At 36.8% G+C, this 21,012-nt stretch overlaps 1 protein-coding gene across 8 annotated transcripts in view; it reads left to right on the top strand.

The window, feature by feature from the left end:
- LOC123502690 (kinase D-interacting substrate of 220 kDa-like) overlaps positions 1–21,012 on the top strand; it is a 186,705-nt gene that overhangs the window by 153,575 nt on the left and 12,118 nt on the right. For 7 of the 8 annotated variants that reach the window (XM_045251877.1, XM_045251876.1, XM_045251873.1 and 4 more), the window contains 13 exons: positions 117–339; positions 1,080–1,259; positions 7,081–7,212; positions 7,731–7,832; positions 10,899–10,946; positions 12,876–13,043; positions 13,660–13,742; positions 14,139–14,300; positions 15,422–15,590; positions 16,122–16,247; positions 16,718–16,903; positions 18,156–18,329; positions 18,725–18,941. In XM_045251877.1, the coding sequence (XP_045107812.1) occupies positions 117–339; positions 1,080–1,259; positions 7,081–7,212; positions 7,731–7,832; positions 10,899–10,946; positions 12,876–13,043; positions 13,660–13,742; positions 14,139–14,300; positions 15,422–15,590; positions 16,122–16,247; positions 16,718–16,903; positions 18,156–18,329; positions 18,725–18,941 (1,970 nt within the window). The remainder of the gene's footprint in view (positions 1–116; positions 340–1,079; positions 1,260–7,080; positions 7,213–7,730; positions 7,833–10,898; positions 10,947–12,875; positions 13,044–13,659; positions 13,743–14,138; positions 14,301–15,421; positions 15,591–16,121; positions 16,248–16,717; positions 16,904–18,155; positions 18,330–18,724; positions 18,942–21,012) is intronic. The other variant, XM_045251874.1, reaches the window with a different exon arrangement.

Raw genomic sequence — 21,012 nt, 5'->3', positions numbered from 1 at the left:
AACAAGAATAAAACAAAACAAAACAACACAAAACATAAATTAAGTCTCTCTCTCCCTCTCTCTCTCTCATCACCATCACCCTACCCCCCTATCACCCTTATCGTCACTCCCCACAGCCGGCCCTACCACGGTCACCTCATGAATCCTCTACTAATAACGCTGGGGGTGCTGGTGGCGGTGGTGGTGGTGGCCAACCTTCACACCCTCGTCAGAATGGTGTACTCCCTCGTCTTCTCCCATCGTTGTCACCTCCTGCACTCTGTGGCCAAGCTGGAGACCATTAAGACTGAGGGTTACCTGCAGACGCTGAAGAATGAGGTCAACTTGATGGTGGAAATGGTGAGTTGGTGATTGATGTGTGGGTGTGTTTTGAATTGTGTTTTAAAGTGTGTTTGTTTGGTTCAGTTTGGTTTGTTGTTGTTTTTCTTTTGTTTTGTCTTGTTTTGTGGCGAGTTAATCAATTTTTGAAGTGTTTTTTGTTTTGTTTTTGTTTTGATTAGTTTTGTGGTGGAATTCATAAGCACATCAGCTCCTCTCAACTCCACCACAACCATTACTGTCTCTCCTTCAAATGCAATAATACTCCACTTCACTATCCTCTCTCAGCTCCACATATTACAATCCACCTAAGTAAACAACACTCCACTTTCTCTCACCTCTTCCACTCCCTGAAACTCCACCACGACTATTACTTTAACCTTCAAATTAATAACGCTCCACTTTTTTTTTATCCTCTCTCAGCTCCACCTATTACAATCCACCTAAGTAAAAAACACTCCACTTTCACCTCTATTCCACTCTTGCAACTCCACCACACTCACTACTTTAATCTTCAAATAAATAACACTCCACTTTTGTACCTTCCTTTAAACTCCACCTGTTACAATCTTAACTAAACAGTATGCTCCACTTTCTCTTACCTCTGTTCCACTCCTTCCAGTTCCACAACACTCATTGCTTTAACCTTCAAATTCCATAATGCTCCACTTTTTGTATCTTTTTTTAGACTCCACCTATTACAACACACTCCACACTGCCAGACAACACTCCACATTCACCTTTTCCACTCCGCCCAACAGGTGAAGTGTCTGGATGCCTTCACAGTCCAGCAGACGCGGCTAGTGGTGGTGGTGGACGGCCTGGACAGCTGTGAACAGGAGAAGGTTTTGTCAGTGTTGGATGCTGTACACACTCTCTTCACCGACTCCTCAGCGCCCTTCATCATCCTCCTGGCCATCGACCCTCACATCATTACCAGGGTGAGTGTCCTAGGGTGACGATAGGGTGATGGGGTGATGGGGTGGTTATAGGGTGTGTTTAGGATATTTTAGGGTGTGTTTTGTGTGTAATTTAGTGTGTTATGGTGTACTTAGGGTGAATTTAAGGTGTGTTATGGTGTGTTTAGGGTGTTTACAATGTGTTAGAGTGTGTTTAGGGTGATTTTAGGGTATAGTTAGTTATGTTAGGGTGTGATTAGGTGTGTTTAGGGTACAGTTCAGTGAGTTATAGTGTGTTTGAAAAAGTAATGTAAGAGAAAACAGGAAGGGGGAAGGTTAGGAAAAGTAATGGAAGGGAAAAGAAAAAAAGAGGAAAAAGGAAGGAAAAAGTAAAGAAAAACATGGAAAAAGACGGCTAACCTCTTCAGTACCATGACGCGTTTTTCACATTCACTCAACTTACTATTTGTTGATTTAAACAGATTCAGAAACTCATGTAGGGGATTAGAATAGTGAAGACTGTGGCCATTAATCTTCTCACCTCCATAGACCCTTCCTAATGCAAATAAAATCGTCTAATCACACCCCAAGAAAATCAGGTTAAAAATGCGTCCCTGTATCGAAGGGGTTGAGAAGGAGAGGGAAGGATAATGGTAATATTGTGCTCTTTTCAGGGTCCAATTGATGGCTTTTCTGACAGGGTAATATCTTGTGTTCCCCGTAGGATGTGACTTTTAGATTATATTAGACCCTCTCCCTCCTCTCCCCCCTGCGTCCCTTCCTCCTGTGGCCCTCCAGTGTGTAGTGTGCAGATTAAGATATGGAACAGTTTTTTTCTTTATCTTTTTTTAGCTTTTCTTTGGGTATTTGTCTAGATTATAATAGATCCCCTTCCCCCTTCTTCCCTCTCCCCCCCTCCTCCCTTTGTACCTTCCCCTTTGACCCTCCTCCGTCTAGAGTACAAAAGTATGGGACAGATTTTTTTTATTTATTTATTTTTTTTTAAGCTTTTTTTTTTAGTATTTGTCTTCTTCCTCCACTCCACTTGTCTCATTACCTGCCGACAGTAAGACGCGTTACAGATTTCGTGGTTTTAGGGTGAAATGATGTGTTGTGTTTTAGCTCTTCCTATTAGCTCTCTCTCTCTCTCTCTCTCTCTCTCTCTCTCTCTCTCTCTCTCTCTCTCTCTCTCTCTCTCTCTCTCTCTCTCTCTCTCTCTCTCTCTCTCTCTCTCTCTCTCTCTCTCTCTCTCTCTCTCTCTCTCTCTCTCTCTCTCGAACCTTGCAGTGTGATTAGTTTGTGTTTTTTGGGGTGTTTGCAGTGTTTTGGGTGTTTTCTTTGTGGTGGTGTGTGGTGGAGTGTTGTGGTGTGTGGTGGTGTTTGGTGGTGTGTGGTGGTATTTGGTGGAGTGTTGTGGTGTGTGCTGCTGTTTGGTGGTGTGTTGTAGTGCGTGGTAGTGTTTGGTGGTGTGTGGTGGTGTGTGCGGGTGTGTTGTGGTGTGTTATGGAATGTTGTGGTGTGTGTCTAATTTTTGCTTCATTTTACTGCATTTTTTAACTGTGTGATAAGCTGAATAACATCATAACTTAACTGCATTTGACCTGACCTGACCTGACCTAACCTAACCTGGCCTAACCTAACCTAACCTAACCTAAACTGAATTAACATGACAGTGTAAGGAATTAGCTAGGATAGTATTAGGTAGTGTGTGTTTGTATGTACGTGTGTGTGAATAACTTGCTGTGAAGTAAATAAATAGATAAAAATAAATATTAGTGAGGTTTGCAAGGTTGTATGAAGAATTAAATAGCTTTTTTTTTCTATCATTCCATATTGTAATTTTTAAGGTTGATGTGATTCTAAGCTTTATTTACTTTTTACTTTGCTTTGTTTTTCACTTCCTTTGTAAATCCTCTTCATCTTTCTTCTGTCTTATTATCATCTCTTCTCCTTAATCTTCTTTTCCTTCTTCCTTTATTACTAGCATCCTTTAAACATGCTTCTTATCTCTCTTTAATCTCCTAATCCTTTTTTTTTTACACCATAAAGAAAAACTCCATTAATCTCTTTACTAATATATCCTTAATTTTACCTCTTTTCCTTTCCTTCAATCTCTATGGCTTCTTCCTTTATTAATAGCATCCTTTAAACATGCTTCTTATCTCTCTTTAATCTCCTAATCTCCTTTTCCTACACCATAAAAAAAGCTCCATTAATCTCTATAAATACTAATATATCTTTAAGTTAACTCTTCAACTTTTCCGCCAACCTCTATGGCTTTAATTTATATTTCCTTCACTTCCTTCATCCGCTAAACCTTTATTTCTCTAACACTATAAACAATCCTCCATTAATGTGTATAGATACTAATATATCTTTAAATTTACCGTTTAAATGCACTCACAGCTTTAATTAGTCTCTCCTTTGCTTCCTTCATCCTCTAAACACATTCATATCTCCTTGTCATGCACCTCTGTTTAAGCACACACTGTCCTTACTTCCCTAACTAAACCTCACAAACTTGCACTCCTTCACTTCTTAACCTTATAAACCTACACTCCTTCACTTCCTTTGTCCTCTGTACAAGGAGTTCTCAACCTGGGATTTGTAAACGCCCAGGGATTCACCGGAAGATTTCCAGCGGTAACTACTTAGATGGCTGATCTCATAATACCATGGCATATTGAGTTAGTGTCAGTCGTTAACCCCTTCAGTACCATGCCACATTTTCATATTCATTCTGGTTACTGTTTACTGATTTTATACAGCTTCAGAAACTTATGTGAGGGATTAAAATAGTAAAGACTCTGGCCATTAATCTTTTGACCTCCATAGACCTTTCCTAAAGCAAAGAAAATTGTCTAATCATACCCAAAGATCAAGGTAGAAATGCGTCTCGGTGTTGAAGAGGTTAACTTAATGTTCTGTTCGATGTCAGATTATTTGGGGTTTGGGTAGATGGTCTTATAATTCAGGGGGGGGGTTCTTAATGGAAAAAATGTTGAAAACCCCTGCTCTAAACACACTCAAATCTCCTCTTCCTTCTCTATTTAAACACACTTTCTTCGTTCCCCATAACTCACATGAACCTACATTCCTTCACTTTCTTCACTCTAAACACACTCAAATCTCCTCTTGCACTTTAGCACACTCTTCACTCCACTAACTTAACACCTACTCATCTCCCATCACTCACTTAACTAACCTCTCTACAATACAATAAAGCTAAAAAAACTCAATCTGCCTGTCTCCCCCCCCCACACTGCTGCCCCAGGCCCTGTCATTCTACCGTCACCCTCGGCTACTAAGAGAACACAGGGCAATGGTATAAACTTTGGCTGTTGTCTTGCCGTCAGCCTCTAAGCAGATCCCCTTGTACATTGAGCCTCTTGAAACACCCTTGTAGTTATCGGTTCTCTTTTATTTTTGTCTTTTATCTCATTGTGCCTCTTGAAACACCCTCGTAGTTATAGTTTCTGTTTTTTACCTTTGTATTTTATCTCGTTGTGCTTCGTGAACTTCTTGAAACACCATTGTAGTCATTGTTTCTCTTCTATTTTTAGTATTTTATTCCGTTATGTGAGTGTATCAGTAGTTCAGTTTTAATGTTTTTTTTGGTGTTTTAGTTGCGTGTAGCTGTTGTGTTGGTGTCTAAAGTTCTCTGTAATGTTTATAATCTTGTTTTTAAGTCTTCAGATGGTACTTCTTAAGCTTGAGTACTCCAAAACTCTCCTTAAATGGATTTCAGTTTGTTTACATCTGGAAATTCTTGAGTTTGTTGTAGTTTTAAAGGCCCAAAAAGCCTAAAATTCCTAATGTCTTCTTGTATAATCCCTTAAATGTTCCTTGTTTATCTGTCCTTAAATTCCTGTGTCCTTAGTAGTTTTAAGACACAAGAACCTTTAAAAATCCCCAAATATTACTCTGAAATCCCTGAAAATATTAATATTATGATTCTAAATGCAGTGAGCCTTAAAATTCCCTAAATTAATATACTTCCTTAATTAACCCTAATATCCCTGAACCTTAGTGCCTACAGACCTGAAGACCCTAAAATATACCCTGAAATAGAAAAGACTCCTCTACCATGCTTGGAGTCACCTTTCAACTACCTGTTCAACTTCTTTTAGGGACTGGCACCTCAGTGGACCATTATTTTTTCTTTATCTTTTTAGTTTTTTTATTTCTATTTATTTACTTATTTATATTTTGCTCTTGGCTGGATTTTCCTCTTACACGATAAAAATAAATATAGAAAGCCCTGAATCTTAGAAACCCTATACTTTATTTAGTAGAACCCTTAAAAATAGAATGAATCCCCCATTGCTTTTAGTTCTGCAGCTTGAACCCTTAAATTCTGCTTTTCTTAGATGGTTTAGAAATTTTTAGAAGTGTAGCTGAGTTTCCGATGCTGTTCTGTAGTGTTTTGTTAGCTTTGGAGCCCCTTCAGCTTGTCGGAGCTTTATAGATGTGTCTGTGAAGCTTAGAGTGTGTTGTAAAGCTTTTAATGTTGTCTATTTTTGTTTTTGGCTCTTTGGTTCTTTTTGAGTTTTTTTCTTTTTTCTTTTGTTTTGTTTCATCTTCATCATATTTTTTCTTTATTTCTTTTTCTTTTTTTGTTTTTTGTGTCTCTTGTTTTGAGATGTTTTTTGGTTCTTGTAGATTTTTTTTTTTTCTCTTGTTTTGTATCATCATTTTTTTTTCTCTTTTCTTTGTTTATGATATTTTATTTCTTGTCTGTTTTATTATTTTTTTCTATTGTTTTGTTTCATTTTCATCATATTTTCTCTATTTTCCTTACCTTTTTTTTTGTCTTTTTCTTTATTTTAATTCATAGTTTGCTTCTCTTGAAAACTTTATATTTATTTTATTACATTTTTATTTAATCTCATCCATTTACTTAAGGTTGAAATGGAAACTTAATTCATTTAGCATATTTTTTATCTATTTATTTAACTCTTCATTACTCAGTCATTCATTAATCTACTATTCATGTTTTTTATTAGTTTTATTTATTTATCTGTTTTTGGTGTGATGATAGAAAGAACAAGCGTCGTTCACCTGCATGATGCTTTGGCCAGTCATTTCATCCACCTGGTGATTGATTAACTAGTGAGCCAGGTGAAGCCAATTAACTCACTCGGTAACACAACCTCTCCCTTCACTTTTTTATTTTTATTTATTTATTTATTTATATATTTATTTATTTATTTTTTTTTTTTTGCTGCTGAAAGTAAAATAATTTAATAACACAACCTCTCCTTTCATTATTCATGTTTTATCTTTATATTTTTCACCCCAGGAAGTGGACTAACTCAATATCACAGTCTTTCCCTTCATTATTTATTTATCTTTATTTTTTATTTATTTAACTTATTATTTATTTTTGCTCCAGAAAGTCAAATAACTCAATAACACATCCGTTCCTTTCATTATTTTTATTTACCCTTTGTTTTTTTTCAACCTAAGGAAGTGAATAAAAGTAACAGTCCGTCCCTTCATTATTTATTTCTCAGGGTACCCAAGTGAATTAATCTAACACAAACTTTCTTTTCATTATCTATCATCAGGTGTGCTTGGAAGTCAGTTTGGATAAGACAGTCTGCCTTTTTTACCATTATTTATTTTCATTTACCATTATTTTTTTCACCTTAGGAAGTCAAAAAACTCAACACAGCCTCTCCCTTCATTAACTATCACATGGGGTGCTTAGGGTTCAGTTTTGGGTAAGACAGTATACCCGTTTCACCTTGATTTACCTTGATTTACCTTTATCTTTATTTACCTTTATTTACCTTCACCTTAATTTACCTTTACTTATTTACCTTAACCTTTATTTACCTGTGCTTCGTCTCCCCGCCAGGCAATAGAGCAGCACGTCCATAGAGTCTTCAATGAGTCTTCCATAAGTGGCCATGACTACCTAAGGAACATTGTACACCTGCCCTTCTACCTGCAAAATTCTGGACTCAGGAAGGTGAAACAGGCCCAGCAGGTGTGTATGTCCTCGTTAACCTGTACGCTCTTTTTTTTTCTTTTCTTTCTTTTTTTTGCGTTTTCTTTTTCTTTTTTGTTGAATTTGTATAGAAAGTGTGTTAATTTTGTGGATTCTGCTATTCTTTTATTTTTCCTTCTTTTTTCTGTTTATTTTTCTATTTTTTTTTTTTTTTTTTTGTTTCTTTCAGTTTGTTAAGATTTTTCGTGTGTTTGTTAATCTGTACTATTTCTCTCTCTCTGTATTTTTTTTGTTGAGGATTTCTATTTACCAAGTTGTTTTACCTAGTTGTAACACACATAGAAGAGATGAGATGGTGAAAGGGAAAGGGACACACTCTCTCTCTCTCTCTCTCTCTCTCTCTCTCTCTCTCTCTCTCTCTCTCTCTCTCTCTCTCTCTCTCTCTCTCTCTCTCTCTCTCTCTCTCTCTCTCTCTCTCCTTCCATCCCTCCTCCCTACTTTTCACCACCCACCATTCCTCGCCCTCCATTCCCTCACTCTCTCTCTCTCTCCACCAGGCTGCCGAGCGGATGAGGGGCCGGTCGCAGAGTACGTGGCTGGAGGTGGAGACGGACTCAGTAAGCCTCGCCACCACCTCAGCTGTGGGAGGCATCAGTCATGTGAGTCTTGGCACCACGGGAGTCTTCTAGCAATACAGGAGTCTTCTTGTGCTGTATTTGCCATGCCTCTTTGTGTTCATGTGCTATTTTTGTTGTTATTGTCTTTCTTGTTTTTTTATTTATTTATTCCTGCTTTTATTGTTTTCTTGCTGTATTTTTCCTTTCCTTTCTTTGTTTATGTTGTATTTGCTTTTTTTTTTTTTTTTTTTTTTTTTTTGTTTTATTGTTTTTATTGTTTGTCTTGCCTTCTTTTCCTTTCCTTTCTGTGTTTAAGTGTTATTTTTTGTCTTCTTTGATCTTTCCTGCTTTTTTTTTTCTTTTCCTTTTTACATTTTCTTTATTTTTGTTTTTGTTTTGTTTTCTTCTTGCCTTCTTTTCCTTTATTTTTTTGTGTTTTTGTTTTGTTTCTACTTCTCTTTTCTGTAATTATTTCCTTCATTACCGCTAGTCTTATTTTCTATCATGCCTTTTGTTTTCCCTTTTTTTTATATTATTTCTTCTTCTTTCTTCTATGATACTTTTATCCTTTCTTTCTTTAATGGACACTTGTTTGTTTGACCAGTGTGTTTATATACAGACCGAAGGCTATATTCTAAAACACTTTGCTCTCTCACCTCAACTACTTTCCAAAGCCACAGAGATAACTAGAGGGGTTTTCAAGAGTGTTTTTCAAGTTAATAATGTAAAAAAATCTTGTCACTCTGCTTCTAGAACTTTAAAAACACCTTAAAAAAATGTGTTAATTCGAATAAAGGCTTTTGAGATAGTGAAGGTGAAATGCAGAAGTGTTTGAGAATATAAGCCATAGCGCAAGGTAAGGTAAGTAGGTAAGTAGCTCGGGGGTGACTTGTGAAGGGAGGTGAGTGAAGGAGACAAGTGAAGGAGATGTAAAGTGAGTGTAGTTAAGTGTGTGTGTGTGTGTGTGTGTGTGTGTGTGTGTGTGTGTGTTTTAGTTTGCCTCTGCTTTCCCGTTTTTGTTTTTTTTCCTTTTTTTTTCTTGTTTTTCTTTTTCTTTTTTATTGAATGTGTAGTGTAAGTGTGTTCAGTTTGTGCATCCTGGCATGGCACCCTTTTACGTTTTTTTTTTTTTTTATTGTTTCTTTCTGTTTATTTTCTTCCTTCTTTCCTTTTTACATTCATTCCATTTTTCTTTTCCTTTCTTTATCTCTCTCTCTCTCTCTCTCTTTCATTCTTGGTTTTATTTTCTCATGTATGTGTTTTTTTTTATTCTTTTCTTTGTGTGTGTCTTGTTTTATCACTATTACTGCTATTATCTCTTGCACAACCTCTATTTTTTTTATTTTCTCTTTTATTTTCTTTTTCTATTTATTGTTTTCTCTCTCTCTCTCTCTCTCTCTCTCTCTCTCTCTCTCTCTCTCTCTCTCTCTCTCTCTCTCTCTCTCTCTCTCTCTCTCTCTCTCTCTCTCTCTCTCTCTCTCTCTCTCTCTCTCGTATCCATTTCTTTTATTCTTTGTCTTTGTCTCGTTTTTATCACTATTATTTCTGTTATCTCTCATGCACAACTTTCTTTTCTTCTTTTTTCTTTTCTTTTTTTTATTTCGTTCCTCTATTTATTTTTTTCCTTTGTTCCTTTTTTCCTTTTCTTTTTTTTTTTATTCCTCAATTTATTTTCTTCCTTCCTTAGTTCTTTTTTTTTTCCTCCCTTTCTTTTCTCTTTCTTCCTTTCATTCCTTTTCTTCATTTACGTCATGCTTTATCACAGTTGCTGCTTTTATCTGTCTCATTATCTCTCATTCTCTTCTGTTTCTTCTTTCTCTTTTCTTCTTTCCCACACAATGCAAGAATGTTGGTGTGTGCTGTACATAAAACACTGCATGAAGCATTTTTGATGTATGCTGTATGATGTATGCTGTGCTAAGATCATGTGTGCTGTTCATTTATTTATTCATTCATTTATTTATTTTTTTTTTCTCCATCACTATTTTGAGTTGCTATAAATTTGGTTCCCTTTAAGCTTTTATTTTTTTGTTCAAGTTTTTGTCATTTTTTTGCTTTTTTTCTGCCTTTTTTTTATATTTTTGACTTTTTCACTTTCTCTTTAAGCTTCTGTACATTTGAATTTCTATGGTTTATTTTATTTATCTGTTTATTTATTTGTATTATTTTGTCTTGTTTTTTTTTTTTTTTGTGTGTTTTTATTTTGATCTGCTTGTGGTTTTTAAAAGATGTGCATTTTCAGTTTGTCCTTTTCTGTAAATATTTTTCTGGCCAGCTTCACTTAACATATCATTTATTTATCTACTTATTAATTAATTTATTCATTTTCTGCATATTATTTACTTACATTTAATTTCTTTGCTTTATTCCTTTTTTGTTTTGTTTTGTTACCATTCTTCATATATATATTTTTTTTATTTTGGTGTTTTTTTGTGTGTTTTTGTTAGTATGTTTGTTTGTTAGTTCCTTTTTTTTATTATTACTTTTGGCATGTAATTGTTTTGCTTATTTTTTTTTTTCCACAGTAGTCATCATTCCATTTCTTTTAGTTTTTTTTTTCCTCTTTTATTGTGTGGCATGTAATAATTTTTCAATGTTAGTTTTTTTTTTGTTTGTTTTGCTTTGTGTCTTTATCAGTAGTTATCATCCTGCTTTTTTTTTTTTTTTTTGCCTTTTTTATTAGTTATTCCTACCTCTTTATTTTATGATTTCTTTTGCTTTATTTTTTATTTTACTTTTTTTTTTAGTAGTTAACATTCCCACCTCTATTTTATTTTCTTGTTTGTTTTGTTTTGTTTTATTTTTCCTAGTTATCATTCCCACCTGTTTTTTTTTTATTTTCTTATTTGTTTTGCATTTGTTTTTTTTCCAGTAGACAACATTTCCACTTGTTTGTTTTTTTCATTTTAATATTTATTCACTTATTTTTACCACACACGTCATCTTCACCTCATTATTTTATCCTTTATTCTGCTTTTTATCACTAGTTATCACCTCCACCCTTTTTTTTTTTTTTATTTACTGTTATTTATCTTTTTGCTCTTCCATTCTCTGTCCTGTCGGCATGTTTGTGTTCATTACGGCCGCCCCTCTCGGTCCCTCCTTCAGATCCCCATAGAGCGCTGTCTGTCCAATGATACCGGATTCAGTATTCCTGTAAGTACCTATCTGTCCGTCTGTCCGTCCGTCTATCTATCTGTCTGTCTGTCTGTCTGTCTGTCTGTCTGTCTGTCCGTCTCTCTCTATCTATCGTTTCCTATTGGTTTATTTCATTTTTTTTATTATTTTTTTTTTGTGTTTCTTATGTTCATTAGTTTGTTTGTGGGTTTTTTTGCTAGTGGTTCTCTTTCTCTTTTTCTCTCTCTTTTTCTCTCTCTCTCTCTTTTCTCCAGTTTTTATCTTCTTTTCCTATTTTTTTTTTTTATCTTTTTCTTATATAACTTTTCTTGCAATAGGAATTAGTCTCTCTCTCTCTCTCTCTCTCTCTCTCTCTCTCTCTCTCTCTCTCTCTCTCTCTCTCTCTCTCTCTCTCTCTCTCTCTCTCTCTCTCTCTCTCTCTCTCTCATTATTTTCCTTCAGTTTTGTTTTCCCGTTCTAGTTTCCTCCACAGAACTTTCACTAAATTGTCCTTTTTTCCATTTTCTTTTTTTCCCCAATTTCCTTTTTTCCTTTTCTTTTTTTGTCCCAATTTTCTTTTTCTTTTTTTTTTTGCTTATTAGGTTGTGAAATTCATTTGTTTGCTTTTGTTTTTGTTGTTTGCTTCATTGTGTTTGCCGTTTATGTTGTTCGTGTTGTGTTTGTTTGTCTTGTTTTTGCTTCTATATCACTGTTTTGTTTGTTTGCTATTGTCTTGTTTGTGTTTTTGCTTCTTGTTTACCTGTTTGTTTGTTTGCATTTTTGTTTGCTCTGTTTACTGTGCTTGTTTACTGTTTTGTATTTTTTCTCTAGTTTTGTTTTGTTTGCTATTGTTTGTTTGTGTTTGCTTTTGTTTACTTTTTGTTTGCTTTTCTTGTTTCTTTGTTTAGTGCGCATGTTGTTGTTTATGTTTTTTGCCTCGTTTTATCAATTTTTTGTTTGTTTTTCTTGTTTGTCTTGTTTGTTTACTGTGCATGTTGTTGTTTATGTTTTTTGCTTTTGTTTACCTGTTTTGTTTGCTTTCCTTGTTTGTCTTTTCTGTTTACAGTGCATGCTGTATTATATGGTGTGTGTGTGTGTGTGTGTGTGTGTGTGTGTGTGTGTGTGTGTGTGTGTGTGTGTGTGTGTGTACTTATTGTTTGTCTTCTCTATCTCTTTATTTATTTATTCATTCATTCATTTTGTACATACTTTTTATTTTAGTTACTTTTTTGCCTGTGTTTGTATAAATAATGTATATAATCTATTTTTTATACTCATATTTTATTTATTTATTTATTTATGTATCTATTTTTTTTCTTTTATTTTTTGGCTTTGGCTTTTTTGCAAGAATGAAGGACGTTTTAATAGAGCTTGTGAATTTTACCATTTATTTATTCAGTGCATTTTCTTTGTCAGTAGTGTAAATATTGCTGTCTTTTTCTTTTCTTTTCTTTCTTTCATTTGCTTAGCTTTGTGTGAGAGTGAAGGTTGTATGACTCACTGAAGGAGAGAGTGTGTATTTATTTATTTATTCATGTATTCTTTTATTCATTTATCTTCCTATCTATTTATTAGTCATTTTTATTTTTTGTTATATACCTTTTTCTTTCACCTTCTCTCTCTCTCTCTCTCTCTCTCTCTCTCTCTCTCTCTCTCTCTCTCTCTCTCTCTCTCTCTCTCTCTCTCTCTCTCTCTCTCTCTCTCTCTCTCTCTCTCTCTCTCTCTCTCTCTCTCTCTCTCCTACTGACTTTTATCATTTTCTTACTTATTCATCTTCAATAATTCCACTTCTTTTATTTCTCTCCGTCCCTCCATTATCAACTCTCCTCTATTCTTATTTATTCACAAATTTTTTTTTTCATATACTCCTTTATTAAAACACTACACTGAAAAAATCCCAATGAAAATAAATAAAGAGGTGAACAAGTAAGCAACCTCATTCCCCCCCTTCTCCCTCCCCTCCGACAGATCCCCGCCAACCGCCGCCTGTCCTCGGAAAGTGGCATGAGTGCGTCACAGAACCTAAGACGTAATAATAGCAAGACCAGTCGACGCACTCTGAAGCCTTCGGACTCCATTGCCTCCAGTATTGGGTCGAATCTCAATAGGGTCGGTGGGGCGCAGGATTTGACTAAGGTATGTGGTCTCTCTCTCTTTCTCTCTCTCTCTCTTTCATTTTTTTTTCGTCTGTCTCGGTATCTTTTTCTCTTTTTCTTTTTCCTTCTTTTTTTTTCTTTATTCTCGTTCTTGTTCTTGTTCTCGTTCTTGTTCTTGTTCTTTTTTCTTTTTTTTCTTATTCTTGTTCTAATTCATTCTCTTTCTCTTTTTCTTTCTTGTTCTCTTTTTCTTTCTCTTTTCTTTCTTTTTTCTTCTTTTCTCTCTCTCTCTCTCTCTCTCTCTCTCTCTCTCTCTCTCTCTCTCTCTCTCTCTCTCTCTCTCTCTCTCTCTCTCTCTCTCTCTCTCTCTCTCTCTCTCTCTCTCTCTCTCTCTCTCTCTCTCTCTCTCTCTCTCTCTCTCTCTCTCTCTCTCTCATTATGATGGAGGTTTTGGGGTCCTGTTTCAAGAATATTGTATCTATCTTTCCTTTATTCATTACTATTTCCTCCTCATTTCTTAACCTTAAAATATTATCATCACTAGTTCTATTTTTATCATTCTTTTTTCACATTTTGCCATTAATTTTTAACAAGAACATTCCTTTTGTGTCACGACGCCTTCCTGTCTGTGTTCTGATTGGTGTGTTTCCCGGCAGGTGTTGCTGACGGACGACTACTTCAGTGACATCAACCCTCGGTCCATGCGTCGACTGATGAACGTCGTCTACATCACTGGAAGGTCAGTTGATTGAGTGATTGACCGATTGACTGATTTAATTATTTTCTTTTTCTATCTTTCTTTTATACCTTCGTCCTTTCTTTCTTTCTTTTCCTATTTATTTATTTATTGACTCCTTGTTTACCAGTCATTATCTCTCACCAACTCTCATCAACTCTATTTCATTATCCTCATTATTTTCATTCATTTTCTTATTCTGCAGTCTTCATATATATATTTCAATAGGATTTTTCTTCTTTCTGCCTTATATTTCTTTCTTTCTCTTTTCCATCTTCCCTTCCTCCGTCACCATACAAAAAAAATTACAGCAAAAGCTTCTCTACATTTACGTAACTCCACCAAAAAACATTCCACAGAGCCTCATCCACTCACACACTCCACCTCTCCACTCCACAGGTTACTCAAGGCATTCCACATAGACTTCAACTGGTACCACCTTGCCTCGTGGATCAACATTACGGAGCAGTGGCCGTATCGCGCCTCCTGGCTCATCCTTTACTATGAGGCCCATGAGGAGGCACTGGAGGAGAAAACTTCACTCAAGGACCTCTATGAAAAGTGAGTGTGGCTGTGGGAGGAGGAGGAGAAAGAGGAGGAGGAGAAGGAGGAGGAGGAAGGGGTATGGATAAGGAGAAAGTGGAGTAATATTGGAGGTGAATAAGAAGGAAGAGGAGTAAGATTGTGAGGATAACTGGCTGTAGGAGGAGGAGGAGGAGGAGGAGGAGGAGGAGGAGGAGGAGGAGGAGGAGGAATAGAAGTAAGATTGTGAGGGTGGCTGGGAGGAGAAGAAAGAGGATGAGGATAAGGAGGAGCAGTAAGATTGTAAGGATGGCTGTAGGAGGAGGAGGAGGTGAATAGGAAGGAGGAAGAGGAGGGTATGGAGGGCAAAGAGGAGGAAATACATAGGAAATACATAGGAAAGACGAGTGACAGGAGGCCTTGCGACCTATAACGAGGTCACTCGTTTACTAAACTACACGTACAGAAGCTACATAGGAGGAGGAGGAGGAGGAGAATGGAGAATGGAGTGAATAAGGAGGAGGAAGAGTAGGAGGATAGGGAGGGTAAAGAAGCTGAGGAGGAGGAGGAGGAGGAGGAGGAGGAGGAGGAGGAGGAGGAGGAGGTTAAGAAGATAAGGAAGAGAAGGAGAGGAAAGATAAGGAGGAATAGGAAGATAAGAAGGAGAAAGAGGAGAAGGAGGAAGTGAATAGGAAGGATAAGAAGGATAAAGAAGATGAGAAGGAGGAGGAAGAGGAAGAAAATAAGAAGAATAAAGAAGAATAGAAGAATAGGGAAAAGTAAAGAAGAGGAGGAGGAGGAGGGGCAGGAGAGAGAGAGAGAGAGAGAGAGAGAGAGAGAGAATAATAGTATTAGGTTAGGTTAGGTTTCAAGACATTTATCCCAGACTTTTGACGAATGATTTAATCTGTATGGGAACTGGCATTCAAGTGGGCCTTTTTATTTTATTTCCTTATCTTTTATTGCCCTTGACTGACTCCCCTCATGCAATAAAAAAAAAATGGTTTATTGGAGGCCATTTGATGTGAAAAAAAGAAGACTTGTTTTTGGAAGCCAATTGATGAGAAAAAAAATTGGTTTATTGGAGGCCATTTGATGTGAAAAAAGAAAAAAATTTGTTTTCTTGGAAGTCATTTAATTTGAACCTTTGCTGTGGTCAGGATCAAGAACCAGGTGCCCATCTCTAAGGACATGGACCCCCTGCTGGAGATGGACAAGGAGGAGAAGAAGTTTGAGATCTTCCTCTCCATGCACAAAAACTCCCTTCACATCTCAGACCTTAAAGTGTTCCTGCCCTTCACCATCAACCTCGACCCCTTCATCAGAAAAGTAAGCATCCCCCCACCCTATCATCATCATCACCATCATCATCATCATCATCATCATCATCATCATCATCATCACTTTTAGTCATGTATTCTCAAATTTCTCTGTGTTTCACCTCCACTATTTCAAAAGGCTGTATTTAAATTTGCATGCATTTTTAAGGTGTTTTTGTGGTTCTAGAGGCAGAGTGACGAGCTTTCTACATCATTAACTAGAGAAACACTCTTGAAAACCCCGCTAGTCATCTCTGTGGCCTTGCAAAATAGTCGTGGTGAGAGAGCAAAGTGTTTCTGAATACAAACCTAATTTTTCATGTCCCAAATGCTTCCCCACCACCATCACCATCACCATTCATCACTCTCATCTCTATTATTGTCAATCCATCAATTTTTTCTTCAATCATTGCCATTGTCATTATCTTTATTATCAACATCATCATTTTGTTTTTGGTGAAACTCTTTGTAGCTTCATTTATCTTATTTTCTTACTTTTTTATTTTCTTAACTTTTTTTCTTGTTTTCTTTTTCCACACAGGTGATCAAAGAGGACCAGCCCCAGTTTGAGGACGGACCACAGTTCATTGGTCCGCCGGCTCCCTCCCCGTGGAGCTTCCAGCCATACGACGGGGCCCCCAAGAGTGCCACCACCCCACGCAGACCGGTGAGTGCCACACACACACACACACACACACACACACACACACACACACACACACACACACACACACACACACACACACACACACACACCATCTACATTGTCTTCATTCTTTGTTTATTTATTATTTTTTTTGTTGGTTTTTTATTTTATTTTTTGTTTTTTGGTGTGGCATTTAAATTTCACATCTATTTGTGCCTTTGTTTCACTGTCACACCTTAATTGTAGTTCTTAATTGTAATTTCTTTCTTTTTTTCATTTATCTTCAATTCCTTCTCTTGTTTTTTTCTCTTCCTGTTATTCTCTTTAAATTTCCTTCCATTTTCCTTTCCTTTCTCTTCTATGCCACTTATATCACCACCATCTCTTCTGCTCTTTTTCTGTTTTCTTCCCATTTTCTTTCTCTTCTACTCCACCTTTCACCACCACCACCACCACCACCACCACTCACCTCATCCACTCTATCCACACAGCCAATGCGAGGGAACCAGAAGAACTCCACCGCCAGCCTGCCTCCACTTAATCCGATGATGTGGGGGTACGGCCCGCCTCCCCCCTTCATGCCATCCATCCAGTCCGCCTCCTCCGTCGATCTCCACCATGTGCCAATCACCGTTAATCCAGTTGCCGGTCTCAGCCCCACTCATGCCAGTCTGCCGGTTAGTGTTTGGGGATAGGGGAGAGACGGGTTTGCTTAGGGTAGAGGGTTGCTTTCTCTCTCTCTCTCTCTCTCTCTCTCTCTCTCTCTCTCTCTCTCTCTCTCTCTCTCTCTCTCTCTCTCTCTCTCTCTCTCTCTCTCTCTCTCTCTCTCTCTCTCTCTCTCTCTCTCTCTCTCTCTCTCTCTCTCTCTCTCTCTCTCTCTCTCTCTCTCTCTCTCTCTCTCTCTCTCTCTCTCCTATTGTCTTTATGGGATGGGAATGGGTGAGAGTTACAGTTTGCTTTTTCTTTCTATCTTTTCTTTTTTTTTTTCTGTGTTTCTCTCTCGATTGGTGTTTTTTTCTCTTTTCATCTATCTTCAGTGCCTTCTCTTACTCTTTTTCTTTCTATCTTTTCTTTTTTTCTATTTTCTTTTCATTTTCTCTTCAGTTTTTTCTTCTTTTTTTCTGTTGTTGTCTTTGGGATTTTTTTTTGTTTTTGTTTTTGTTTCCATCTTCTAAAATCAGTATCTTCTTTTGCTCTCTTTTTTTTTATTTCTCTTTTTCTTCCCATTTTTGTCTTTTTTTGCTTTTCTTTCTGTTTTTTTCTCTGGGAATTCACTTTTCAATTTTTTCATCTCAGCTTTAATACTTTTCTTCCTCTTTCTCTTTCTATTTTTCCTTTTCTTTCTTTTTTTCATCTATCTGCTATTCTTTGTCTTCATCTCCTTTCTAGTTTTGCTTTTCTTTGGGAATTTGTCTTTTTCTTTTTTTTTCCCCCATTTCCTGACTTCAATACCTTCTCTTGCTCTTTCTCTCTCTCTGTTTCTCCTTTTCTTTCTTTTTTTTTTATCTATCTCTGCTTTTCTTTTCTTTTCTCTATTCTAGTCTTTCTTTTCTTTGTGGATTTCCTTTTTCAGTTTTTTTTTTCTTCTCAACTTCAATACTTTTCATCCTCTTTCTATTTCTATATCTTGTTTTCTCTATTTCTCTATCTCCTTTTCTTTCTTTTTTTATCTATCTGCTTTTCTCTTCTTTTCTCCATTCCAGTCTTTCTTTTTCTCTGGGAATTAGTTTTTCTCTTTTGTTTCCCCATTTCTTGACTTCAACACTTTTCTTCCTCATTCTATTTCTATTTCTCCTTTTCTTTTTTTATTCATCTATCTCCACTTTTCTTTCTGTCTTTTTAAATTTTTTTCATCTCCAGTACATTTCTACATTTCTCACTCCACATCCTTCCTCATGCTAACTCCTCCACATTCTCTCCACCACACAGCCTGAAGTAGCGGACAAGAAGCTCTCCACCTTATCTGTGGATGGGCTGTTTGAGGTATTCAGCAAGGTGGAGGGGGTCAGTGCCTCTTTGCTGCCCACTTACAAGGAGAAGCTGCAGGAACATAACATTAACGGCAAGGTTCTTCTCCACTGTGACCTGGATGACTTGAAAAAGGTGAGCTGTGTGGTGTGGTGGTGTGGTGTGGTGTTTGAAAGAAAGTGGGTGTTTTTGTTGTGATTTTTTTTGTGTGTGTGTGTGTTGTCTGATTGTGTGATGTGCAGTGTTGTGTGGTGTGGTGTTGAAAGAATGTGGGGATGTTTTTGTTGTGCTTTGTGTGTGTGTGTGTGTGTGTGTGTGTGTGTGTGTGTGTGTGTGTGTGTGTGTGTGTATGCCTTTGGTGTTTTGGTGTGATGTGGTGTGGTGTTGTATAGAGTATGTATATGTGTGTGTGTGTTACAAAAATAACACACACACACATGCACACACACACCAAAACATAAAAAAAACTCACCAATTCACACCCACAAACATCACTAAACCACCACCCCACAATGCTCTTCCCCCGTCAGGTACTGCACATGAACTTTGGTGACTGGGAGCTGTTCCGCATCCTTATCTTGGGCCTGAGGGAACGCGAGGTCGACGACGACTATCTCACCAAAAACGTTCGCTTCGCCGACCACTCCCACGGTCACCATGACGACCTAGACACCCCCGATGGTTCCCTGGTCCATAGCAGCCTCACCAGTCACCCCGGCAGTATGGAGGGCTCACTGGCGAGACGGGGTAATGTCACCAAGATCAACTTAGGGTGATGCTGGTGCTTCTCTCTTATCTCACTCGCTCACTCACTCACTCACTCGCTCACTCACTCGCTCACTCACTTGACTTTGTTGGACGATGGACTTTTTATTGTTTTTATTTGACTTTGTATGACTATTTTATGTGTTTTGTATTTATTCCCGTGTTTTTCTTATTCCTTCTTCTCTCGTTTCCTTTATTTTTCTCTTTTTGTTTTTTCTTATTCTTCCCAGTCTCACTTTCTCATTGTTATCCAATCTTCTCTTCTTCATTCTTCTTGTTTATCTAATGTTTTTCTATCTATCCCCATCTCTTCCTTAGTCCCTCACAGCCTTGCCCAGTTTAGCCTTCACTCATTCCCAGCCTTGTGGTGTAGTGGTGTAAGGTTCAAAGTTCAGTGCATGGGGTCACTTGTCTTGTCTCCACCACACAGCTTCCCACCATAGTGTCACTCTGTATGGCTTTCAAGTTCTACCACAGTTTTTTTTACCACAGCACTTTATTTGTGGCACATGTGTTGGTTCAAGAGTCTTACTGCTGTGGTTTCATTTATTTTCATTTTATCTTTTGTGGTTTAGCTATTTTTTTTTTTTCTGTGTGGTTTTATTTTTTTCTTCTTTTCTCTTTTTATTTGTGTCTTCTGTAGTGAAAATTATCTGTGTCTTGTGTGAGGTTAAGATTTCACTGGTTCTTATTTTCCCTGTGTTGTTTTAGCATTATGTCAACCGAGCTAGTGGGTTGTGGGGGTTGTAAAGTTGTGAATGCAGGGAAAAGTATTGATTGAAATGTGCCTTGATGAGAATTCCTTTTGTCATCGCTACCACTACCACTACTACCACCATCACCACTATCCTTTCTACTACTATTACTACTACTACTACTACTACTACTACTACTACTACTACTATGGTTACTATTACTACTACTGGCATTATAATTTGATACCAATACATATATATATACTATTTATTTTACTATCATTACTTTTATCATTATTTTTTGTTATGTCTGTTTATTTGTCATGTTTTATGTTCCTATGTTACATTTTTTCTTTATTTTTCATCAATTTTCTTTAGTTTATGTTAGAATGTGTAGTTGATTATTTCTCTGTACAATTATTTTTTTCCCTTTTTGTTTTCTTTTTAATGTTTTTTTTTTTTTAATCATATTTTTGTTGTCTGGTAATATTTTTCCCACACCTGTTTGTCTCATTCCTGTCTTAATTACTTCTTTTGTTAGTTTTGTTATCTTTACCTTAAGCGACCTCAAGTCTTACCAATTACATAACTACTACCTTACCCATTCTTTAACCTCTTCAGCACCAGGACATGTTTCCATATTCATTTTGCTTACTACTTGGTGACTTGTACACCTTCAGGAAGTTATGTGGGGGATTAAAATAGTGAAGACTGTGGCCATTAATCTTCTGACCTCCATAGACCCTTTGTAATGTCAATGAAATGGTCTAATGGTATCCCAAACTCAAGATAGAAATGCATCTCAGTACTGAAGGGATTGAAATAGTAAAGACTGTGGCCATTAATCTTCTGACCTCCATAGACCCTTCATAACGTCAATAAAATGGTTTAATCACACCCAAAACTCAAGATAAAAATGTGTCTCAGTATTGAAGGGGTTAATCACTCTTATGTACATTCCTATAAGCCTCCTCCCATTTAGTCATCACTACACTTATTCCCCTAAGACTGCATTTCCACCAAACCACGTCCACTCCAGCATTTATTCATCTTAATGGTGTAACACTACAATGCTATGACTGAAGTGGTAGAAGTGAGAGGGAGAGCGGAAGAGAGGGAGGGAGAGAGCGAAGGTAGATACTATTAGCAAAGGTAGGAAAGAGAAAGGGTTGTGGTGAGAACAATATAGGAAAGAAGGGAAGAGGAAAGAGCAAAGTTTGTATTAAGAAAGAAAGAGAAAATGGATAGATATATTTAGAGAAGAAGAGAAGAGGAGGGAAGGAGAGGAAGGGTTGTAGTAAAATGATTGGAAAGTGTAGATGGAAGGAAGCAAAAGAGATGATAATGAATAGAAATGC

The sequence above is a fragment of the Portunus trituberculatus genome, chromosome 12, assembly GCF_017591435.1.
Source record: "Portunus trituberculatus isolate SZX2019 chromosome 12, ASM1759143v1, whole genome shotgun sequence".
Taxonomy (NCBI): Eukaryota; Metazoa; Arthropoda; class Malacostraca; order Decapoda; family Portunidae; genus Portunus; species Portunus trituberculatus.
Note: the sequence above shows the minus strand (reverse complement) of the source record. Positions and strands in the feature narration are given on the sequence as shown.